Below are 21,491 nucleotides of genomic sequence, written 5' to 3' on the forward strand. Positions count from 1 at the left end.
TTCTTCCCACTCTACCAGTGTGCACTGCCTCAGGTTGACTTTCTGCTTGGACCCAACCAGTTTATAGTAAAAGGTCAGAACTCATCTTTGATTACCAAAGGAGATAGGATCTTTTCTTTGCCGCTTTATCCTTACACTAAAGAATTTCAATTCAGTAATTCAGTTCAACACTCAATGAACACTGTGGTGCAAGGAAAACAAGAGTTTTGATTTCTTTTAGGGACCCCTTGGTACTATTGCTAAAACTTCCCCTGGGGTGGATGAGTAGTTTGGTTTCTTTAGGATCCTTAGAATTCAGTATCATCCTACCTAATCTGCCTTTCCTAAGACTTTCCATTGAATAAAACCAATAGGTCTCTTCCAACAGATCCAAACATACTGGACTTGACTGAATTCCAGCCGACCCTTGTTAATGATAATACTAATAATAGAGAGACACTATGGCATAGTGGATAGAAGACCTGCCTCAGAGTCAAAAAGCCCTGGGTTCAAGTTGTGCTTCTGAAATATAGTTGCTGTGGGACTGTCAGTCAACAAGCATTTATTAAGCACTTACTGCATGCTAGGCAGTGTACTAAGTTTCTGGGGATACTGTAAGCAAGTCACATAACCTTGTTGGTGTCCCCAAGCACTGATGACATCACAGGGCTGGACCTGTAGGTACTAATAATTCTGCATCTGTGCTTCAGGGATCTATTATTTTATCAGTGTAATGCCAGTGGAGATCACAACCCCTTTGTGACTCAGTAGACAGTTTTTGAGTTTTGCTGTGGCCAAAATTTCCATTTAGTGTTGACCTTCTGACCTAAGTCTGGCTAGTCTTTACCTGCCAGACATTCAGTGCATCACTATGCCATATTTGAAGACCTTTTATTTAGGTGGGACTTAGCACAAATGAGTTATCAATAGGAAATTTTAGTCAAAAAATGCTAATAGCAGATGACAAGAGTGCTTCATAGCTTATAAAGTGCTTTATATACACGATCTCATTTGATGCTGGAGCGAGCTTTGCTATCTTGGTTCTCTGTGACAGTGTCTTATTTCACTGAGAGTGAGCCAGCCATAAAGTAATAACTGGAAAGTAAGGAAAATGCTGAATTGCAAAATACAGTAAAACTTTGTTGTTGTTAGTCAGTCACATTAGTCTTATCTGACTTTTTGTGATCCCATTTGGAGTGGTTTGCCATTTCCTTCTCCGGCTCATTTTACAGATGAAGAAACTGAAGCAAACAGGGTTAAGTGAATGCCCAGAATCACACAGCTAGTAAGTGTCTGAGGCTAGATTTGAACTCAGGTCTTCCTGACTCCAGGCCCAGCATTCTATCTACTGAGCCATCTAGCTGCCCTGAGTAAAGTGGGGTATCCTAAATGCCTGAAAAAATTAATAAAAATCAAGGAGTTGTAAATTCCCTTATTACCTATTTTGGACATTGTAGAATTTAAATGGGAATTGACTCATTTGAGTTCTTAAGAGAGAGCAACATTTGTGAAATAAGAAAGCAATAGGACATTTTAAATGACCAAAATTTAAATTCTGTCTTTCAGTTCAAACAGTTTTATAATCCCCAGGATAGTAAGGTTGTTAGGTACTTGGGAATTTCTATGGTGCATATAACCCATCTGGGAAATGTTATTGGTATTAACTGTCAAAAGTTGTCTTTTTGCTGGAGATATTTCCTATCAATGCCCAATAATAGAAATTTTGATTCTTAACTTTAGTGCAAGAGGTTTGTTGTGTCAAAACTGTAGGTTAAAGGGAATTTTTTGGTTTATCCCAGGGGTGAGGAACCTGCAGCCTCGAGGCCACATGCGGCCTTTTGGTTAATAAAAGGATTTGTTCTGTGAAGTTTGGATTCAGTAGAAGGGCTGCACTTGAGGACCTGGAGGGCCATGGCCTTGAGGCTGCAGGCTCCCCACCCCTGGTTTATTCTTTCAGACTGTCACCTCCCTTCCTCAATTAAGAATTGACAGTGTTTGGTTAGTCTGGTAGCCGTGAATCTTCTTGTGAAGGAAGAAGGTTCCTTTTTTTTTTTTTTTTTAAGAGGTAACATGATGTTGTATATAGAGTATTGGACTTCGAGTCAGGAGACCTGGGTTTGAATTTGACTTCTGCTGCTTCCTAGATGTGTATAATGGATGAGTTACTTAAATCTCAGAACCTTTATTTCCCATCTGTAAATGGTGATTGTGTAATTGCACTGAGACCCTCACAGGGTTTCTGGGAGGGAAGTATTTTGTGAACCTTAAAGTGTTATACAAATATGAGTCCTTTCCAGTCTTACTTATAGTTATAGTCTTTAATTGAAAAGATAAGGGGCAGCTGGAAGGTGCAGTGGATAGAGCACTGGCCCTGGAGTCAGGAAGACCTGAGTTCAAATTTGGCCTCAGACACATAACAGTCACTAGCTGTGTGACTCTGGGCAAGTGACTTAACCCCAATTGCCTCCCCCCAAAATAATAATAATAATAATAATAATAATAATAATAATAATAATTGAGAAGATAGATGTGACTGAGACAGGGCAGAAGATAATCCACTCATGGTTGCCTTGTAGTTTTGACAGTTCATTAGCAGCAATTGTTGATCCTCCTCCTCCATTCCAGCTCAGAAAGGGAAGGAAAGTTGGGTAGACTACTCTGGCTCCCCACTCTTCCTAGGGACAAATGTATTACATGACTTATTCACCTCTGAGCAGTAGTTTCTAGCTTACAGGGTAGACAGTGTCCAGGGAAATCACTTTGGATACCCTTGAGAAGATTCTCAGAGAAGTGTGGCTTTGTTCAGTAGTATTCTAATCTTTCACTACAGTTAGTTACCAAGGCCATATCTTTGGTACCCATTATCCATTAGCAGAGGCAGCATGGTGAACTGAAAAGAACAGAATCCCAGCTTAAAGACCCAGCTTTTTTACTTAAAAGCCGTGTAATCTTGTTCAAGTCATTTCCCCTCTCTTGGTCTTGGTCTCCCCCCTTTGTAAAATGAGTGCCCTGGACTAGATGATCTCTGCAGTCCCTCCTCTTATGTCAATATTATGTGATTCTATGAACATTCTGTAAATATTGATTATTGATGAAATTTCAGCCTTTAAATTGTGGTTTTTGCATTGTAATTTCAAATAATTTTAATAATTTTTTAGTTTGTTTGTAAGTGAATTTGTTTTTGTAAATCCTGTTTAGGCATTGGAAGTTGGCATGATGGTTTTGGGGGGGTTTTTTGGTCAGTTCCATCTAAAGTTAATACTTGCTTCTGGTTAGGAAATATTTGTCTCATTTTCTTAGGCTCATTTTCTTAGAAGGCTATATTTTAGTTTGGGGAAGCAATGACATGATAAATTTTTAGAAAATCTTTCAAGAACATAGTGTGATCTTAAAAGCATATGGCGTATACCAATGTTTGAATCTGCCATCATTCCTTAGGATCTGTCCAAATCCACCAAGCTCTAGAATCATTGATTCTCTGTTGACTCTGTTTTCACTTTTGCTCAATAGTCAGACCATTGGTCCATCTGTTTTGGTTTTTGCCCTTGTTGTCTATTTATGGACATGTAAATTGTCTATTACTTAAGCTAACCACATGATGTCCATAATCCTTGTTACAGGACCTTCCTGGCATCTTTTTAATATGAATTCACCTCTAGTATATCAGTCACTCCTGGCTATCTAAGGAGTTCATTTGTCAGGTAGTCCTCTCAAGAGGGTTTGTCTATTGTTCTTTGCTTTCATTCTTTTGCTTTCATTCTAAAAGGTTTCCAAAGTCATACCTCATTAATATTGCCCCAGAAGAGCAACTGTTTCATGAGACATTTCATGATGACAGTTGATCTTCCAACAATTAATGTTTGATTTTGGTACTTTGAAGTATTTGTGATTTAATCAGTCTGGGTCCTCCCTCCACTGAGGCAGATCTCAGCTGAGCAGGCAGTCTTAAGGAATTGTGGCCAAACAACTGATTATTCGATATTATTGAGCCTCTCCAAATGGAGCTAGGTTGATTTTCAGATAGTAGTACCTGTCTCTGGGCTCTTATTTGAAGTTTTTCCAGTTTGGTAGAATATGCCTAAGTTTATGCTCTATGGCAAATGGTGCTCTAATAGAAAATTAATACTTTATTTTAGGATAAACATAATTTAGTCAATAATTTTACATTCATCCTATGGAGGGCTGTTATAAATAGATTGGATGTTGAAGCATCATGGTGAAATGGAAATGTTTGTTTGTCATATTTCAGAGTGATTATAGGAAATAGTATGAAGGGATTGGAATAGAGGGGTGGGGTAGGTTCTTAAAATTTAGAGATCATTTAAAAAGTAACCTGGGTCATTTTACCCAATGACCCAAAGACAGCATGCTTGGGACTTGTCATCCTTTTATCATATGTCTTGTTTTAAAAAATTAAAGCATATTACAAATACATATCAGGTTTCACATGTTACACTGGTACTTTTTTTACACTTGTACTTTCAAACACGCACTTAGGATGATGGAACATAGGGCAGTCTTAGAACAAATGCATTTTCAAATATTTAACCAGAGATGCCTCTGAAAGACCTTCTCATCACAGACTCATTTCTTACTGGAACACTGACCTTTTGCCATTTTGAGATGTTGCCAGGGACACAGAGACAATAAGACACTTTATCTCCCATCTAAGTCTGTACTTACTAGTCAACATATTAGGGTAGAGATCCAGAGATACAATTCCAGGAAAATTTCTCCTCTGGAAATTCAGACAATGCAGTGGTACTCTGCCCACACCCTTATATATTCATCTGGGTCCCAAATCACTTATAAGTTTCAAATTTGGCAAGCTTGGGTAAATCCACCAGCACTGGTAAGGGGCCCTTCTTTAATGTCCAGGGTTAAGCCTGCTTTCCCCAAGTCTTGGTGCTGACCACAGTATTTGCTACCCCTAGCCATGGTGCTGATTGCTTAAACAACCACAGTGGTGACTGATATTACCATGTTCACAGTGAGTTCTACAAAGTGGTAAATTTCTTCTTTCGTATGTCCCTCATTCCTTGTGAATTCTCTTGATGAGATGAAAGAATAACTTTGCTGCTGGGGATCTTATGGCCCTCTCCTTCACTTATACATTCTCTTTTTTAGAGTTCAGGTTGGACAGATAAATGGCAAGCAGTGATGGTTAAGCTTTATAGTGATTATAAGATTAAGTGGCAGGGGTCCCTCATGAGACATTGAGCAAATCAAAACCTCTCTGAGCCCTGGTTTTCCTCGTTTGTTAAATGGAAATAATAGGGAGATTATTTGCAAGACTGATTTAAATAATCATGTCATACTGCTCTTAGTACTTAAAGGATGCCACTATAATAAAGATAAAGATTATTTAGAGTAAGTTTATAGAAATAAAATTATTTCTAAATCACTTACTAGGGTTTTTTTACTTTATCCAAATTCAAGATTTTATACTTGTTTTGTGTGGATATTTATTTAGTACTATGGTATCAATTAATACAGCTCTTTAATTTCAGAAATTTAGGTTTTTATCTTTTTAGTAAGAAGTACTTCATCACTAGAAGATTGACCACCAAGTGATGAATTTTGGGGGGCCACAGGAATTAATGAAATCATCTACTAAGATGTGGAAGGAGTACCCCCACTGATGAATCCTTGAAGTATTGAAGAAATGCTGAAAATTACAGATCATTAGATGGAGAGGTTTAAAAAAAACCTTATCAATGAATAGGCAACTTTTGTTGACTCTTTGATATTGCTTTCAAAATGTTTTCACTTTGGTGAGTCCCATAGGACTTCATTGTGTATATTGTTAGCATCCCATTAACCTCTTGAAAAAAGGTTTTGGGGGGCAGAGCTAGGTGGCACAGTAGATAGAATCCCAGCCCTGAAGTCAGGAGGACCTGAGTTTAAATCTGGCCTCAGACCAAATACTTGACTCTTACTGGCTGTGTGACCCTGGGCAAGTCACTTAACCACAATTACCTTTAAAAAAAGGGTTTTGGGGACTTTCCCAAAGTCAGGAAGTGTTAGTTTGGGATAATGGAAAAAGCACTGGTCTTAAGGTAAAAAGAAGTGAATTCTAGTGCTGGCTCAGGCATTTACTGGTTGAATGACCCTGGGCAAGTCACAGCTTTTCTGAGCCTCAGTTTTTTCATCTTTCAAATGGACGTAATAATTGCACTAACCATCTCATTGTTTATTGTGAAGAACAGGCTTAAAGTAACATATGAATAGAAGTTAGTATTTGGTAAGGCAGTTTGGTATAGTAGAAAAGACTGAGGACTTGGATCCATAAGACCTGCAGTGACTATTGTATATGAACACAGTCTATTCAAAACCTTCACTCCTCAAGCTGCCTACATTATTCTTTACCCCACCTTCTCAGCAAAAGACTTTATCCAATACTTTACTGATAAAGTTGGGGCTGTCCATCATAAGCTCTTTCTCCCTATTTCTATTTTAATTCAATTCACTTAATACTTATTAAGCATCTACTATGTGCCAGGTACTGTATTAAGTGCTAGGGATACAAACAAGAAAATGAAAGGCAGTCCCTGCCCTCAAGGAGCTTATGATCTAATGGGAGAAGACACAAAAGGAAGCAGAAAAATGGGGGTTAGAGAGGACCATCAGGGAGTACCCACTGCAGGAGCATGCTCTTCCAAGGAGTCGAGTCCAAACCAAGCAGAGCTGCATTTCCATATCTCAGCTACTCCTTCAACACCTCCACCTTTATTTCCTCCTTTACTCTGGATTTGAGGGGAAGAAGTGTCTAAGAAATGGCTCATCCTTTGGCCAACACCAACCACTCCACTCATGTCCTTAATCCCATCTTCTCCTATGTCCACCATGAACTTACCCCTTAGATTATGCCCCTTTCTTCCCTAATTGACTCTTATCCCTTATCATTTGGTTCCTCTACTGCCTATAAATGTACCCAGATTTCCTTCATGTTAAAGCCCTTCCCTTGGGCCTAGCATCCCTTCAAACTACCTCCTTATGTTTCTTCTTCCTTTCATAGTCAGACTCTTAGAAAAAGCTGCTTATTCACCATATCTCCACTTTCTCACTTATTCATTTCCCAGCTTCTTGAAATATGGCTCCCTTGCCACCACTCAGCTGAACTTCTTGCTCCAAGGTTACCAGTTATTCCTTTATTGCTAAATCTAATGGCCTTTTCCCAACTGTCTTGTTATTTTTGCAGTATTTGCCATTGTTGACCACCCCTTCCTTCTAGATACTCTCTCCTAGGTTTTTGTCACATTGCTGTGTCTTGGTTTTCCTCCTGCTTGTCTGTCTTATCCTTCTTGGTTTCCTTTATTGAATCATCATCTATATCCCATCCCCTACATGTGGACTCTGTCCTGGACCTTCTCTCACTACAATCTTTCTTGGTGATTCCATTAACTTCTATTGGTTCAACTCTGCTCTGTACTGACTCCCACATCTACATATCTAGCCCCCATCTTTGTCCAAGCACCAGTCTTCTAGCTCCAGCTGCCTCCTCTACACAAGACATTCATCTTCCTGTCTCCCTGTCTTTCCATGGGCTTTCTCCCGTGTCTGAAACATTCTCTTTCTGACTGTCACCTCTTGAAACACCGTTTGTTATTGTTGCTGTTCAGTCTCAATCATGTCCAACTTTTCATGACCCCATTTGGAGTTTTCTTGGCAAAGATATCGGAGTGACTTGCCATTTCCTTCTCCAGCTCATTTTGCAGATAAGGAAACTGAAGTAAACAAGATTAAGTGACTTGCCCAGGGTCACATAGCTAGTAAGTGTCTTGAGGCCAGGTTTGAATTCAGGTGTTCCTGACTCCAAGCCTGGCACTCTGCATACTTTGCCTCCTAGCTGTCCTTTGAAACACCCAGCTTCTTTCAAAATTCAGGTCAAGAGCTGCCTCCATACAAGAGACATTTCCTGACTTTTCTCATTGTTAGGGTTCTCCGTCACTAGAAATGACTTTTTAAATATTTTGTGTTTACTCATCTTTTTATATGTTCCATACCAGCAGAATGAAGGCTCCTTGAAGGCAGGGGCTGCTTCAGCTTTGTCTGTAGATCCCTTGTCCCTGGCATACTGCCTGGCACATTGTGGGCAGTTAATAAATATTTCTTAAACTGAATGGAATTGGAGAAGTTGTTCTTATTAGTCTTGACAGCAGATCATATTAATTGTAGTAATGATCTTTTATGAAACAGGAAATGTGGAAAGAATACTGGTTTTGGAGTCAAAGGACCTGGGGTTAAGTTCCAGACCCACTTTCCTCTCTGGTTTGGGATGAGGAGAATGCTTTGTGGCTTGGTGCCATAGAAAGTGAGTTATTATCTTTAATCCAGCAAACACTTATTAAGCCCTTGCTGTATGCAAGGCATGTGCCGGGCTTGGTATACAAAAATAACAAACAAAAACCATTCCTACCCCTAAGAAGATGACATTCTAATAGACCTTTTTATTGTAAATACGATCTGGAGGGGCAGTACAGAATTGTTACTGTTAGAAAAAAACAATTGGCCTATAGATGTATCTCACCCGGGCCTACTGAAGTCAGATTTGTATAGTTGGTGAAGTTTGTTCTTAGCAACGCCCTAGGGCCCTTGTTTGATTAACCAACCCCCACAGTTCAGTTCAATTAAATGAGCCAGGCACTGTGCCTGGATCCTGGTATGCAGAGACAAAAATGAAAATATTCCCTGCCCTCAAAGAGCTTACATTCTACTAGGGAGAAAAAAATCACACAAATAAATATAAACTATGTATCGTGTAATTTCAAGTGTAAAGCAGCACAAGGAATGGGGAGAGGGGATAATCAGGAAAGGACTTACTCTTAGGGAAGGCAACATTTGAGCTGCGCCTTGGGTAGATGCCAAGAGACGGCGGTGAGTAGGGAGAGCATTCCAGCATGGTGATACCCTGTGTAAAGTCACAGAGCCTGAAGGAAGACTGTCATCTACCAGCAATAGCAAATAGGACAGTTGGACTGGAATCAAAAGTGCCCAAGGGGAAGTAGTAGGCAGTAAGTGAGGAACAATTGGTTGTGAAGGGCCTTAGGTGGGGCCCCACTGAATCACAGAGCCCAATCAGCCACAGCCCAGAGCTGCCTACACGCTGCACCAGCTGCTGAGGAGATTTATGACACTATATTCCTTGAGACTTCCCAGACAGCCCTATATCTTATCCTTTCAGGGCCAGACCTTCTCTGCCTTAGCCTAATCTGATAAACTGATCTGTGCTCATGTTCTAATGGGATAAAGCAAGAGGAAAAGCTTCAGGCTATCCCAGGTAATGGCTTCTGTTTTCCATAATCATCTCATCTAAGTGATGTTTATGGTGGGAAATTGAGGCCATCTTTAAGGGAGGGTAACACTCCTAAGGGTCAATGGAGAATATGGTTTCAGACAGGTGGGGCCTAGTAGCAGCAGGTTTCATTCACAGCAGGTGGAAGCGATATCTTCTCCACCTGTGAGTCAAGTTGGCCCAGTGCCTGGCTTTGCTACAGCCCATTATATAACAAGCTCAACTTACAGTGCAGGTCATGTAGTCAACAAATTCTTGAGATAAATCAGGTGCTAAACAAACGGTTCCACAGATAAATTAGGAAGTGACAATACACGTGACCAAAGAAGTTACAATGATACTTTACCAGATCATCTGGGAAGGAAACTCCTGTATTACAAAGTCTTTTACAAATAAAAGCTTCCTAAATCAGGCAAAGTAGAGCTATGTATCTCCTGGCACTGAATCATTGTGGTGGCAAAAAAAAATCATCTAGTGGCCAGTTCTAGTGGTGAGACACGATTCTGTCTGCCTGCCAGCTAATACTAGAAATCTTTCCTGCTTTTTAGAACTTGCCAGGGATGGTGCTTCACTAGCATAGACTTCTGGAGCTCAGAGTCATGTCTGCACCAGGAGGATGACAGACAGGAGATGGACAGTCTGAGAGTTGAATTGGCATCTTTGAGATAGGAAAAGAACTGAAGAAAGGACTAGCATTTAGTGGATCCTCTTAGGCAGCTAGGTAGCAAAGTGGCTAGAGTGGTGGACCTGGAGTCAAGAAGACCAGAGTTCAAATCCTGCCTCAGACATTACTTACCTGTAGTCCTCTGGGCAAGTCACTTAGCCTCTATTTGCCTCAGTTTCCTCAGCTGTAAAAAAAATTAACAGCACGTATCTTGCAGGATTGTTGTGAGGATCAAATGAGATGATATTTGTAAAGTATTTAGCAAAGTGCCTGGCACACAGTAGATGCTTAATAAATGCTTCTTCCCTTCCTTTCCCCTCTTCTTCTTTGGAGAACTGTGGAAGGGCAAGGATGAAACATACAAAATGGGGAACTGTGGAAGGCTCACTCTCTGTACCAGTGGAGGAAACTCGGACACCCATGTTGATGAGATCACAAGGCTTCAAAACTTGAACACAGCTTTCCTCTCTAGCATCTATTTTTCTTTCCCTTTCCTGTTTTCTCCACCCTGTGCAAGCTACCTTCATTTGGTGATTGGCCCAGTGATTATACTTTCCTGTGAATTAATTTCTATATTTTGCTTTAACCTGCCTTTACATTTTAATTAAGACAATTATGGAATGTTTTCTTCCCCCTCCCTCAGAAATGCAAAATTTAGTGTAGAGGAGAGAGAGCAGAGCTGAGAAGTCAGTCAGAGTACCCATAGAGTCTTTCCTCCTCTGTAAATGTCTCGTTCATCTGGGAAGAGCTAGGAGGGAGCTACTTCAACCACAGGTGTTCAAGGTCTTTTTTCAGAGTTGCTAGAAGTAGAGAAGCCTGAGTCCCTTGTGGCCAGCTTCTTCCAGGACCTGTCCTTTCCTAGCTTATGTTCACTTGCAAGCCCCTTTAGAGTTTCCGCACATGTCCTACACCCACGTCACACTTCCTGCCCGGCTTCCCTTAACCATAACTCAATCCTTTCCCTTTTTTAGCCTTCCTTCTTTTTGTCTTGAGATTCAAAAATATATTTTTTATGTTTTCTGGCATATTCAAAGTTATTTTAGTTAGCATTTAATTATATTTTTGTATCATAACTCTCCCCATCTCTTACCTTATCCTCTGTAATTTGTACCTCTAACAATGACATTTATGACAAATTAATAAGGTTATAGGATTTAGAGCCTGAACAGACCTTAGAGATCATCTGGATCACTGGTTTCCAAACTTTTTGATTACACACCCCCATCAGTAAAAAGGTTTTGGACACACCTCCAATATGTGTATATTTACTTATTAATGAATTATATATATCTCACTGGACTAACAATTATGAACATTATAAAACTTACACAAAATAGAATTTTTAAGTATATGAGATAAAGATGAAATAATATTTGATCCTAAAGGCAATAGGGAACCACTGCAGTTTTTTAAGTAGAGTGACATGATCAAACCTACATTTTAGGAAAATCACCTGACAGTTGAGTGGAGGATGGATTGAAGTGAGGAGATTAGGAAGTTGTTGCAGTAGTCCAGATAGGAGGTGATAAAGGCCAGAATTAGAGTTACGGCTTTGTGAATAGAGAAAGGACAGAGGAGAGAGATGTTGAGGAAGCAGAAATAACAAGGTTAGGCAACTGGTTGGATATGTAAGGTGAAGGAGAGTGAGAAGTCAAAGATAACACCAAGGTTTCACCAGGTGAACCTGGTTGACTGGAAGGATGGTGCCCTCCACAGAAATAGGGAGGTTCAGAAGATGAGGGGGTCTTGGAGGAAAGACAATGTAATGAGATCTGCAGTGTGTACTTCCATCCATGCATGCCTGATCATTCTGTTTAACTGACTGTGTCCCATCCAAAATTAAAAGAAAGAAGTAAGCTTGGATCTTCCTTACTGAGCCCTGGAGACCACCTTCTTAAGAGTTCCTGTTAGCCACAAGGTGATCTGTGAGGCATAGGATAGGTATGGGGTGGGGAAGGGAGAGATTTTCCCAATGGCCACCTGCTGTTCTGGGTGCCTGGGTAACAGGTTATAATGTAAGGGGTCAGCACAAGCTGGCCAGGAGGAGAGGTTGGGGGCTTACAGAATTGGGGGGGGACTGTTGGGGGTAGTGTTAGAAGATAAGGGTGTGTTTGCATTGGAAACAATCCCTATAATTGGCTATTATGAGGAGGGTGAGATGCAACCCATCTTCCCATCTTGTGATTGATCACACACTCCTTTGAGTCAGTCGGTGGTCCCCTTCATGTGAAATCATGGCTCCCAAGGATGGACTACAAATCTAGTCTAGTCTCTTCATGTTGCAAATGAGGAAACTGAGTCTCAGACAGGTTAAGTGACATGCATGCAGCATGATGTAATGGATTTGGAGTTGGATAACCTAGGTTTAATACTCAACTGTGCTGACTGTTGCCTGTTTGACTTCAAACAAGTCATTTGACCTCTCTAGACCTCAGTTCCCTCATTTGTAAATAAGGGTGTTTGGCTCTGTTATCACTAAGCTCCTTCCAGCTTCAGATCTTATGACACGCAGGTCGTAAGAAACAAGAAGACTCAAAATTAATAAGTAGTTGGATCTGCAAAGTCTCCTCACGCCAAGACCAGGCCCCTTTCCACTGGACCCTCATACTAGAGAGACCATATTGTCCAAAGGTGAAGATTCTGAAGAAGACTGGCAGAGATGTGATACATAGTATGGGAAAGGAGTTAGATTTCATGACAATGCCAAGCACTCTCCTTCAGCCTCAGTGAAGAATTAGAGGACAGATAAAAGGAGAAAATTTAAGATGAAAAATTAGGCTGCCTTCAAGGATTTGAAAGTGCAAGGTCGGGCAGGACAGAAAGAGGTGGTTGTAAAATTCAGGACAGCCCAAAGGTGCCTGGTGCAGACTTGTAGAGCAGTAGAAGCTCCCACGTAGGGTTTTCAGATGGAATGGAATGCAAAGGGACCAGAAAGTGATGTAGAGCAGAGACGATTGGGCAGGACTGACAGAGAGGGGTGATGGAAGGAGGTTTCCTCATCTCTTTTGTTGTCTCTGGAAGTAGGAAGATTGCCTGGTTGACCTCTGCTAGTCAGCTCCCATACCACCTTCAGTACAGGAAATGAGGGAGTGAAAAGGTTAAATTTCTCCTCCAAGATGAGTTCAGCCAGCCCTGTGAAATGGTGGCAGCACAATGCCATCAGACTCTCTAATCTTATTTCTATCACGCTGACTTTCTTGGAGCCCATCAAGCAGTGTGCTAGCCAAGAGATCCAGTTCAATGTATGATGAACATCCCAGTCGCTTTCTTCCTGAAAATGGCAAAAGGGCAGTAATTTAGAAAACATAGCCTGCTCTTTAAGAAAGGATGAAAGGGTACTAAATGCACTTTTCTTTATATATGAGACTTAGGATATTTTGGATTATATGTTAAAATGCCATTATTGTGACATTTTATTTTTGTATTTCATTCTAGTTATTTAAATTTATGACTTTATACTAATAGAAAAATCCTTAAAGTAAAATTGCATGGTTTCTGTTAATATATCTCAGCTCATTTTATGGGGAGTGATTGGGATTGTAGATAGAATAAGAAATAGAATAAATGCCTTTTGTGTCCAAGGTACAAAGACATTTACTGTTTTGCCTTTGGTTTTAATTTATTCTTAAATGAAATGCATGTGATTTGTCATATCTGAGCTAGGGTTTTTATTTCTGTTTAGAGAATACTAATTTCTTCCTTGCAAGAAACTCTTCCTAATAGACTTCCAAATTGAATACTAGATTTTCTGTTAGTCCTTCTAGTCCTTTGTGCTGTGACATTGATCTCTTAAATTAAAAGAGATGGGCCTATCTTTAGTGGTTTCTGAAGGTGTTTTGTTTTGAGTTTAAGTTTAGCAGTAAAATAATATGTTCCTTTATTTGTTGAATATTTAAGACAATTAGAAGAGACTCTCCTGAATGGAAGTTAATTGCAGCATACAAAATGGTTGCAGATTTGCTTCAGCTGTTTCATGACATGCATCAGGGTTACTGCAGGGTTTCTCTTCCCTTTGCCTATAAACAGAAAGCTCTCAAATGCAATTATAAACCACCAGTAGCCGTCTTGGAAATCTCAATCGATCGCAAATGGCTAAATATTTAATTTCCTCATTGTCTGCCCTTCCAGGGATGGCTTGAGCATTTTATTTTCTTTGAGGCTAACATGAAAGCCAGTCTCTGCAATGGCTGCTGGAGATTGTGTGTGTTGTAAGGAGGCTCCCCTGCAGTGATGAGCTCAAACCTTGTTCAGTAGGAGCTCTTTTTTGCAAATGGTGGTAGATTTTTGCAGAAGATTTGTGGCCAGAGAGCTATGTATAATACTGATGAAGCATTTTTGTTCCAGCTCCGTCTCAGAAGACCTAGGTTGCCGACGAGGGGAATTCAGTAGAAAACATTATGGATCTGTGGAGCTGGTAAGTTTATAGCCTATTCAGTGCTACCAGATTGTTTTACATTTTGTTAAAATCACAAAGCTCATCACATCTTGCTTATATATTTACTAATTCTGTAATACTATGGTCATAGTATGAGGATTGGATTGGGAAAAATCAGACTGCCGAAGCGGCTTTAACAATTACATCATCTTAATCTTTTTCTTTTGTTACACACTTTTAACCTCACGTCTCGTTTGATTTGTTAAAAAAAAAAAAAAAGATTGCACTTTAATCTTTTTTGTGACAGATTTTGAAAGATAGGTGCCAACTGCAAACAACTCCTGGATAAAATAATTTTGATTGAAAGAGAAAGATTTAGTTTCCAAAATATATTGTTAATAAAGTGCTTCAGTTTGTTGTTAAGCTTAGAATATGGGTTGCTTTTCTGAAAAAAAAAAAGTGTTGGTTAAAACAGGGTAAATATGTTAACTATAAACCTATGCAATGAAAATATATATATTTTCCACCAAGTTGTTAGTGTTTTATTTGGAGATTTTTAAATCAGCATTTTACATATTAGAAGAAGAAAATGTAATATATTTATCCAACAGCCACCAGTATTTCAGAGATAAATATAACTCGGATTTTACGTTGCAAAAAAGCATGAATAAATGTTTAGGAAAGTGTGTTTCTCAATTGTGTTGATAAGCAGTTTTTTTTTATATTTTTAAAATTTAAGAAATGAGTTATTTTGATCTAGTTTATTTTCTTATTGCCACCCATTAATTTAAAAGGCTTTGTGAAGCAAACTTTCTTTTTGACAGATTGAAGTATGTAAGGAATCTGTCAGAGATGTGTAATTGCTAAGGCTTTTCTGTGTCTGATTCATCAGATATTTTTGAAATGCTTTTTGTGTGTCAAGCACTATGCTGGGTGCTGCAGGGGATACAGAAGACATAATAGATATGACCTTTGTCCTCAGGGAGCTTATAATCTAGTTGAAAAATAAAGTGTATTATTCCCTCAATAGTATGTTCCAGGTAATATAATCAAGTGCAAGGATATGGTGTAGATTTTAGGTGCATAATAAATTGGAGAAAGGAGTTCTTTGTGGGGCAAGATTAGTCAGGGAAGGTTTAATTAAGAATTGGAAGTTCAGCCAACCTTGAAGGATGTGTAAATTTGGATTGATGGTGAGGAAGGACATGTTATATGGGGAAAAGAGCCTGAACCAAGTCATGGAGGTAGCGATGATCATGGTATGTTCAGGGGACAGTAAGGAAAAAACATGACTAAAGCAGCAGTTGCACAGTCGGGAGAAATGAGAATAAAGCATGGCAGAATCTGAGTTAAAGAGAACCTCAGAGGCTGACCTGTGCCCAGACAAGAATGCCCGGCCACCAGATCCACGCCTGCCTTTTATTGAACTTGTGTCTAGCTCAAATCTCTCCATATTGTCCACTCTGACAGAAAGAGGGATTTTGTCAAATGCTTTGCTCAAATCTTGGTACACTCTCTTTATAGTATCCCTCTGATCCAGGAACTCTGTTAAAAAAAAAGGAAATGAGGTTAGTCTGGCACGACCTAATCATGATGAAGTCATGCTGGCTCTTTGTAAAGAAACAGAGTGGATATTGTGGTGGAGGGGTACTGCACCTGGAGACAAGAACACCTGAGTTCTAATCCTGGCTCTGACATTGGATAACAGTGTGACCATGGACTACTCAGTCGACAAGCATTTATTAAGCACCCACTATGTGTCCGGCACTCTGCTAAACACTGAAGATGCAAAGAAAAAAATAAAACAGTCCCTGCCACCAAGAATCTTATATTTTGTCAGTAGAAATCTATGTCACATGAACATAGATGAATTAAATACATATATATGTGTACATATATGTAAATAAATATAAATATGTACACAGAAAGCAAATGCAAACTAATTTCTGGGGTTGGGAGAGAGGCACTAGCTACTGGGGGAGGATCAGAAAAGGCATCATTTAGGAGGTGGCGTTTGAACAGAAGATTTGAAGAAAGCTAGAGGTTCTGTGGGATAGAGATGAGAAGGGGGTGCACTTCAGGCAGGACAGACGGCTATGCAAAGGCCTGGAGGCAAGAGAAATAGAATGTCATCAATGAGGAACAGCAAATAGGTCAGTTTGCAGGAACACAGAGTGTGCGAAGGGAACTATTGTGCGAAGAGCCTAGAAATGTTGGCTGGAACCAGATTGTGAAGTGCTTTAAATGCCAAACAGAGGAGTTTGAATTTTATCCTAGAAGGGATAGGAAATCACTGAAGATTTTTTTAGTGGTAAATAATATAGTCAGACCTGGGCTTTAGGAATGTGTCCCATGTTGGGGCAATTCAGGTGTTTAATAAATTGGAGAAAAGAGTTCTTTGTAGGGTGAGTTGTACCCTGTAACGTTGTTCTATATCCAGGCACTGGCAGCACTGTTCAGGAGACATTTGCAAACTGAGAATTTCTAAGAGTCAAAGTGAAACATTTCCAATGTGTAACTATCTGCATTGGGGGTGGGAAGAAGTCCTTACCTCAGAATTACAAAATTCTGAATCAGAGGACCTCCAACCCAGCCTAGGAAATGGAAAAGGAATTCCCTCTCCGACAAATCAGATGAATGGGTTTTTACATGAAGACCACCAATGAAATGGAGCCCACTATTTCCCAAGATTACCCATTCCAATTTGGAATAGTTCCAGTTGTTAGGAAATTTTTTGCAGGCATTCAGCCTAAACTTGTCTTTTTGCAACTTCTATCCTTTGCTCCTGGTTCTGCCCCTTGAACCCAAGCTGAGCAAATCAGCCAGGTGACACCATAATGGATAGAGTGCTCGAGTCAGGAGGACCTGGGTTCAAATTCAGCCTCAGATACTCAGATACTGTGTGACCCTGAGCAAAGCACTTAACTTCTGCTTGTCTCAGTTTCCTCAATTGTAAAATGGGGACAATAAAGGAATCCACCTCCCAGGGTTGTTGTGAGGATCAAGTGATAGAACATTTGTAAAGTGCTTAGCACGTGCCTGACACATAGTAGGTGCTTCATATAATGTTTATTCCCTCCCCCCTTTCCTCTTCTTTCATGTGACAGCCCTTCAAATAATAGACAGTTATTGTGTCCCTACTAAGTCTTTTCTTCCTCAGACTAAATAGTCTCTGTTTATTTTTGTCCTCATAACAGTCCCAAAGCAGTCCTCCATAATTTTTCCAAACAGTCCCTGTTTATTATTGTTTTTTATTATCCCCTGCTATCATTGTTCTCGTTTTACAGCTGAGGAAACTGAGGCAAACAGATGAAATGACTTGTCCCAGGGTCACGCAGCTAGTAAATGGCTAAAGTCAGATTTGAACTCAAGTTCTTCTTGACTTCAGGCCTGAAGGTCTATCTACTGGGCCACCTGACTGCCTCTTTTTTTAATGAAACAATATAGTAATTTTTATTTAGGACAAGGATAAACAGTAAAGTAATAGAACTCAACCACAGCCAGTGTTCTTTGTGAGCACTGCCTCATTCTCTTTCCCCTCAGAGCAGGAACTGTCCCAGTTACTTTAATTGATCCTCATATGGCCTGAACCAGAGGCTTTCGGAATCTTGATTGCCTTCTTTTGGACACTCTCCAGCTTACCCTTCCTTAAAAGGTAGCATCCAAAACTCCAGAAGTGGTCTGACCAGGGCCAAATACAGGGGCACTATTATCTTCTTTTTTCTGGATACTATGCCTCTTTTAAGGCAGCCTTAGGTCACATTCACTTTCTTAGCTCTCAGATCACACTGTTGACTCATATTAAACTTGCAATCCATTTAAGTCACCAGATCTTTTTCAAGTAAATTGCCATCTAATCATGCCTTTCTATCTTGCACTTGTGAAATTTATTTTTTTAAACCCAATCGTAAGACTTGACTTATTCATCCTAAACTTACCATTCCTCCTGCCTTTCACATTTCTGTTGAGGGAATCAACATTCTTCCAATCAACCAGCTTTATAACCTAGAGGTCATCCTTGTCTTTTCACTTTTACTCACCCTTTCCCTTCCTGTGTCCAATCATTTGCAAATTCTTATCAATTCTACCTCTACAGCGTCTCTTAAAAATTTGTCCTTCCCTTCATTCACACCAGCCTAACCCAGGCACTCATCACCTCTTGCCTGGACTCCTTGTATCCAGCTTTTTTCCACCCCAGGCCATCCATCACAGAGTAGTCAAACTGATATTCCTCAAACATGGGTCTATTATCAGACTTGCCCTACTCAAGAAGTTTCAGTGGCTTCCTATTGTCTTGCAGATAAAATACAAACTTACTTGTTTGGCATTTAAAGTTCCTCCCAATCTGTTGTCAGGCTATCTTTCCAGACTCATATTGAACTTTCAGTCCATCAAAATGGTGATGTATTCCTCTCCCTTGCACACAGTGTTTCAGCCAAACCCGCCCACTAGCAATTCACATCTCTCTCAACATTCCATCTCTCACCTGTGTGTCTTTGTATTGGTTATCTCTGGTGTCTGAACTTCTCTCCCTCCTTACTTCTGCTGCTTGGAATCTCTAACTCCCTTAAAGGCTTGACTGTAGGGTCATCTCTTATGAGAGGCCTTTTCTGATTTCCCCAGTTATTAGTACTTCTTCCACCCCAAAATTAATTTGTATGCTTTATATTTACTTCTGTGTGCATAGTTTAAAGACATAAACTGTTTCATTTTGTTTTTGTATCTCTAGTACCTAGCACAGTGCCTGACACATTGTAGGCACTTCATAAATGCTTTTTAAAATTGAAATATTGAATAATGTCTATCATATTTCATCTAATTCAATTTGGCCCAATGCTTTAGCCTGCTAAGATCATTTTGAATCCTGATTCTGTCAACTTGTATGTTGGCTGTCCCTTCCAACTTTGGGTTATGTATACATTTTATAAATGTACCATCAGTGACTTTATCCAAGACGTAGATAAAATTGTTAAACAATTCAGGACCAAGTACAGAGTCCTGGGGCACTCCACTATAGACTTCTCTTAAGTTGATATAAAACCATTAATGACTAATGTGGATCTGGCTATTCAATCCAGTTCCAAATCCACCTAATTATACTGTTAGCTCATATTTTCCACAAGAATAGCATGAGAGACTTTGCTGAAATGTGGGTAAACTATAGGTACAGTATTTCTTTGATTTGGTAGTCTGGTAAAGCTGTTTAAAACTGTGTTCAAAAAAAGAAAGAAATTTCGTTTGACCTAACCTTTTTTGGGGAAGCCATACAGGCTTTTTTTGAGTACCACTTCCCTTTTCTAGAACTCCACTAACCATCCCTTTAATAATGCTTCCTAGAATTTTGCCAGATATTGATGTCAAGCTCCCTGGCCCATAGTTTTCCATTTTCAGAAAAATTGGAACATTTATTTTGTTCCAGTCCTGTGGTACCTGTCAAGAAGTTCTTCACAACCTTTCAAAGATCACTAACAGTGGCTCAGCATTCATATATACCAGTTTCTTCAGTACCCAAGGATGTAGCTGATGGTTGGAACTCATAAGGGGAGGCTAGGTACTCTCTTAATATCTCCTATTTTGCCTTGTGTATCAGTTCCCTGTTAGCCATTTTTGTTCTGCACTTTCCAATGCAAAGATCCTTCTCTTTGGCAGAGAAAACAAACAAGATAAAAATTGATAAATAAAAAATAAACCACAATAAATATAGAGTTACCATTGTCCCAACCACTCCAAGCAGTGGTTTTATCCATTCTTTGATCTTATTTTTTCCAGGTGAGCTTAAACCAAATCAATCCACTCTTTTGGATATTCTTAGCTTTCCTCTATAACCTCAATTTCTTTTTAATTTCAGCACTCCTGACACTATTCTTATAGGACCATGCCATGCTTTTATATTCATCTTTTGCTTTCTTATCTTGCTTCCATCTTCTGTATGTGTCTTTAAAATCTTAAAATCTAAGTTTGTTGGTGAGTTCTCTGTGCATCAAAATTGTTCTTTTTCTAAATTTTTTTTATTCTGAATTTAAGAAATAAAACAAGCATTTCCATAACAAAGTGGGATAGAAAAACAGAAGATTGCACTTAAAATTGCAGATCTACTATGTACAACTTGCTATTTCTCTCAAATAAACAACAAAGTTATCATGTAACATACACAGTGTAAACATACACACACACATACGCACATACACACATATATATTTCAGTTCTTTTTCTGGATTCAAACAACATCTTCCTTCATATGATCTTTGAGGCTAGTTTGGGTATTTCTAATAGTCAGAATGACTTGGTTGCTCAAAGTTGTTCTCAAAACAATATTGCTATTACTGTGTACAGTGTTCTCTTGGTTCTGCTCATTTTGCTCTTCATTATTTCATGGACGTCTCTCCATGCTTTTCTAAAATCATTGAGCTCATCATTTCTTATAGCAGAATAATATTCCATCATGAACATATACCATAATTTGTTTAGCCATTTCCTGATTTCCAGTTCTTTGCCACACAAAGAAAGCTACTATAAATATTTTAGAACATACAGGTTCTTTTCCATTTTTCCTAATCGTCTTAGGAAACAAGCCTATTAGTGGTATTGTTGGGTCAAAGGGTATAGGCAGTTTAATAATTTTGGGGGCATAATTCCAAATCTCTTTCCAAAATGGTTGGATTAGTTCACAGTTCCACCAATAATGAATCCCAATTTTTCCACATCCCCTCCAGTATTTGTCACTTTCTCCTTCTATCATTTTAGCTGATCTGATAGGTATAAAACGATATCTCAAGGTTGTTTTAATTTGCATTTCTCTAAGCAATAATGATGTAGACATTTTTTCATATGACCATAAATTGTTTTGATTTCTTCATTGGAAAACTGCCTGTTCATATCCTTTCACCATATATCAGTTGGGGAATGACTCACATTTGAATGAAGTTCTTTATATATTTGAGATATGAATTTTTTCCCAGTTTTCTGCTTTTCTTCTGATTTTGGCTGCATTTGTTTTATTTATACAAACCCTTTTTAATTTAATGTAATCAAAATTATCCATTTTACATCTCACAACATTCTCTATCTCTTGTTTGTTCATAAATTGTTCACCTATACAGAAGTCTGATAGGTAATATGTTCTGTGTTCTTCAAATTTTCTTGTAATATCTCCTTTTATATCTAGGTCATGTATCCAT

General features: G+C 39.1%; 1 protein-coding gene across 1 annotated transcript in view; it reads left to right on the forward strand.

Annotated features, from left to right (window-relative positions):
* Nucleotides 1-14,208: 14,208 nt before the first annotated feature.
* Nucleotides 14,209-21,491, forward strand: part of LOC114046911 (GTPase-activating Rap/Ran-GAP domain-like protein 3) — a 196,900-nt gene continuing 189,617 nt past the window's right edge. The window contains exon 1 of the mRNA XM_027867524.1: nt 14,209-14,352. Coding sequence (XP_027723325.1) covers nt 14,209-14,352 — 144 coding nt within the window. The remainder of the gene's footprint in view (nt 14,353-21,491) is intronic.

Source organism: Vombatus ursinus, unplaced genomic scaffold, assembly GCF_900497805.2.
Source record: "Vombatus ursinus unplaced genomic scaffold, bare-nosed wombat genome assembly UNPS02014786.1, whole genome shotgun sequence".
NCBI lineage: Eukaryota > Metazoa > Chordata > Mammalia > Diprotodontia > Vombatidae > Vombatus > Vombatus ursinus.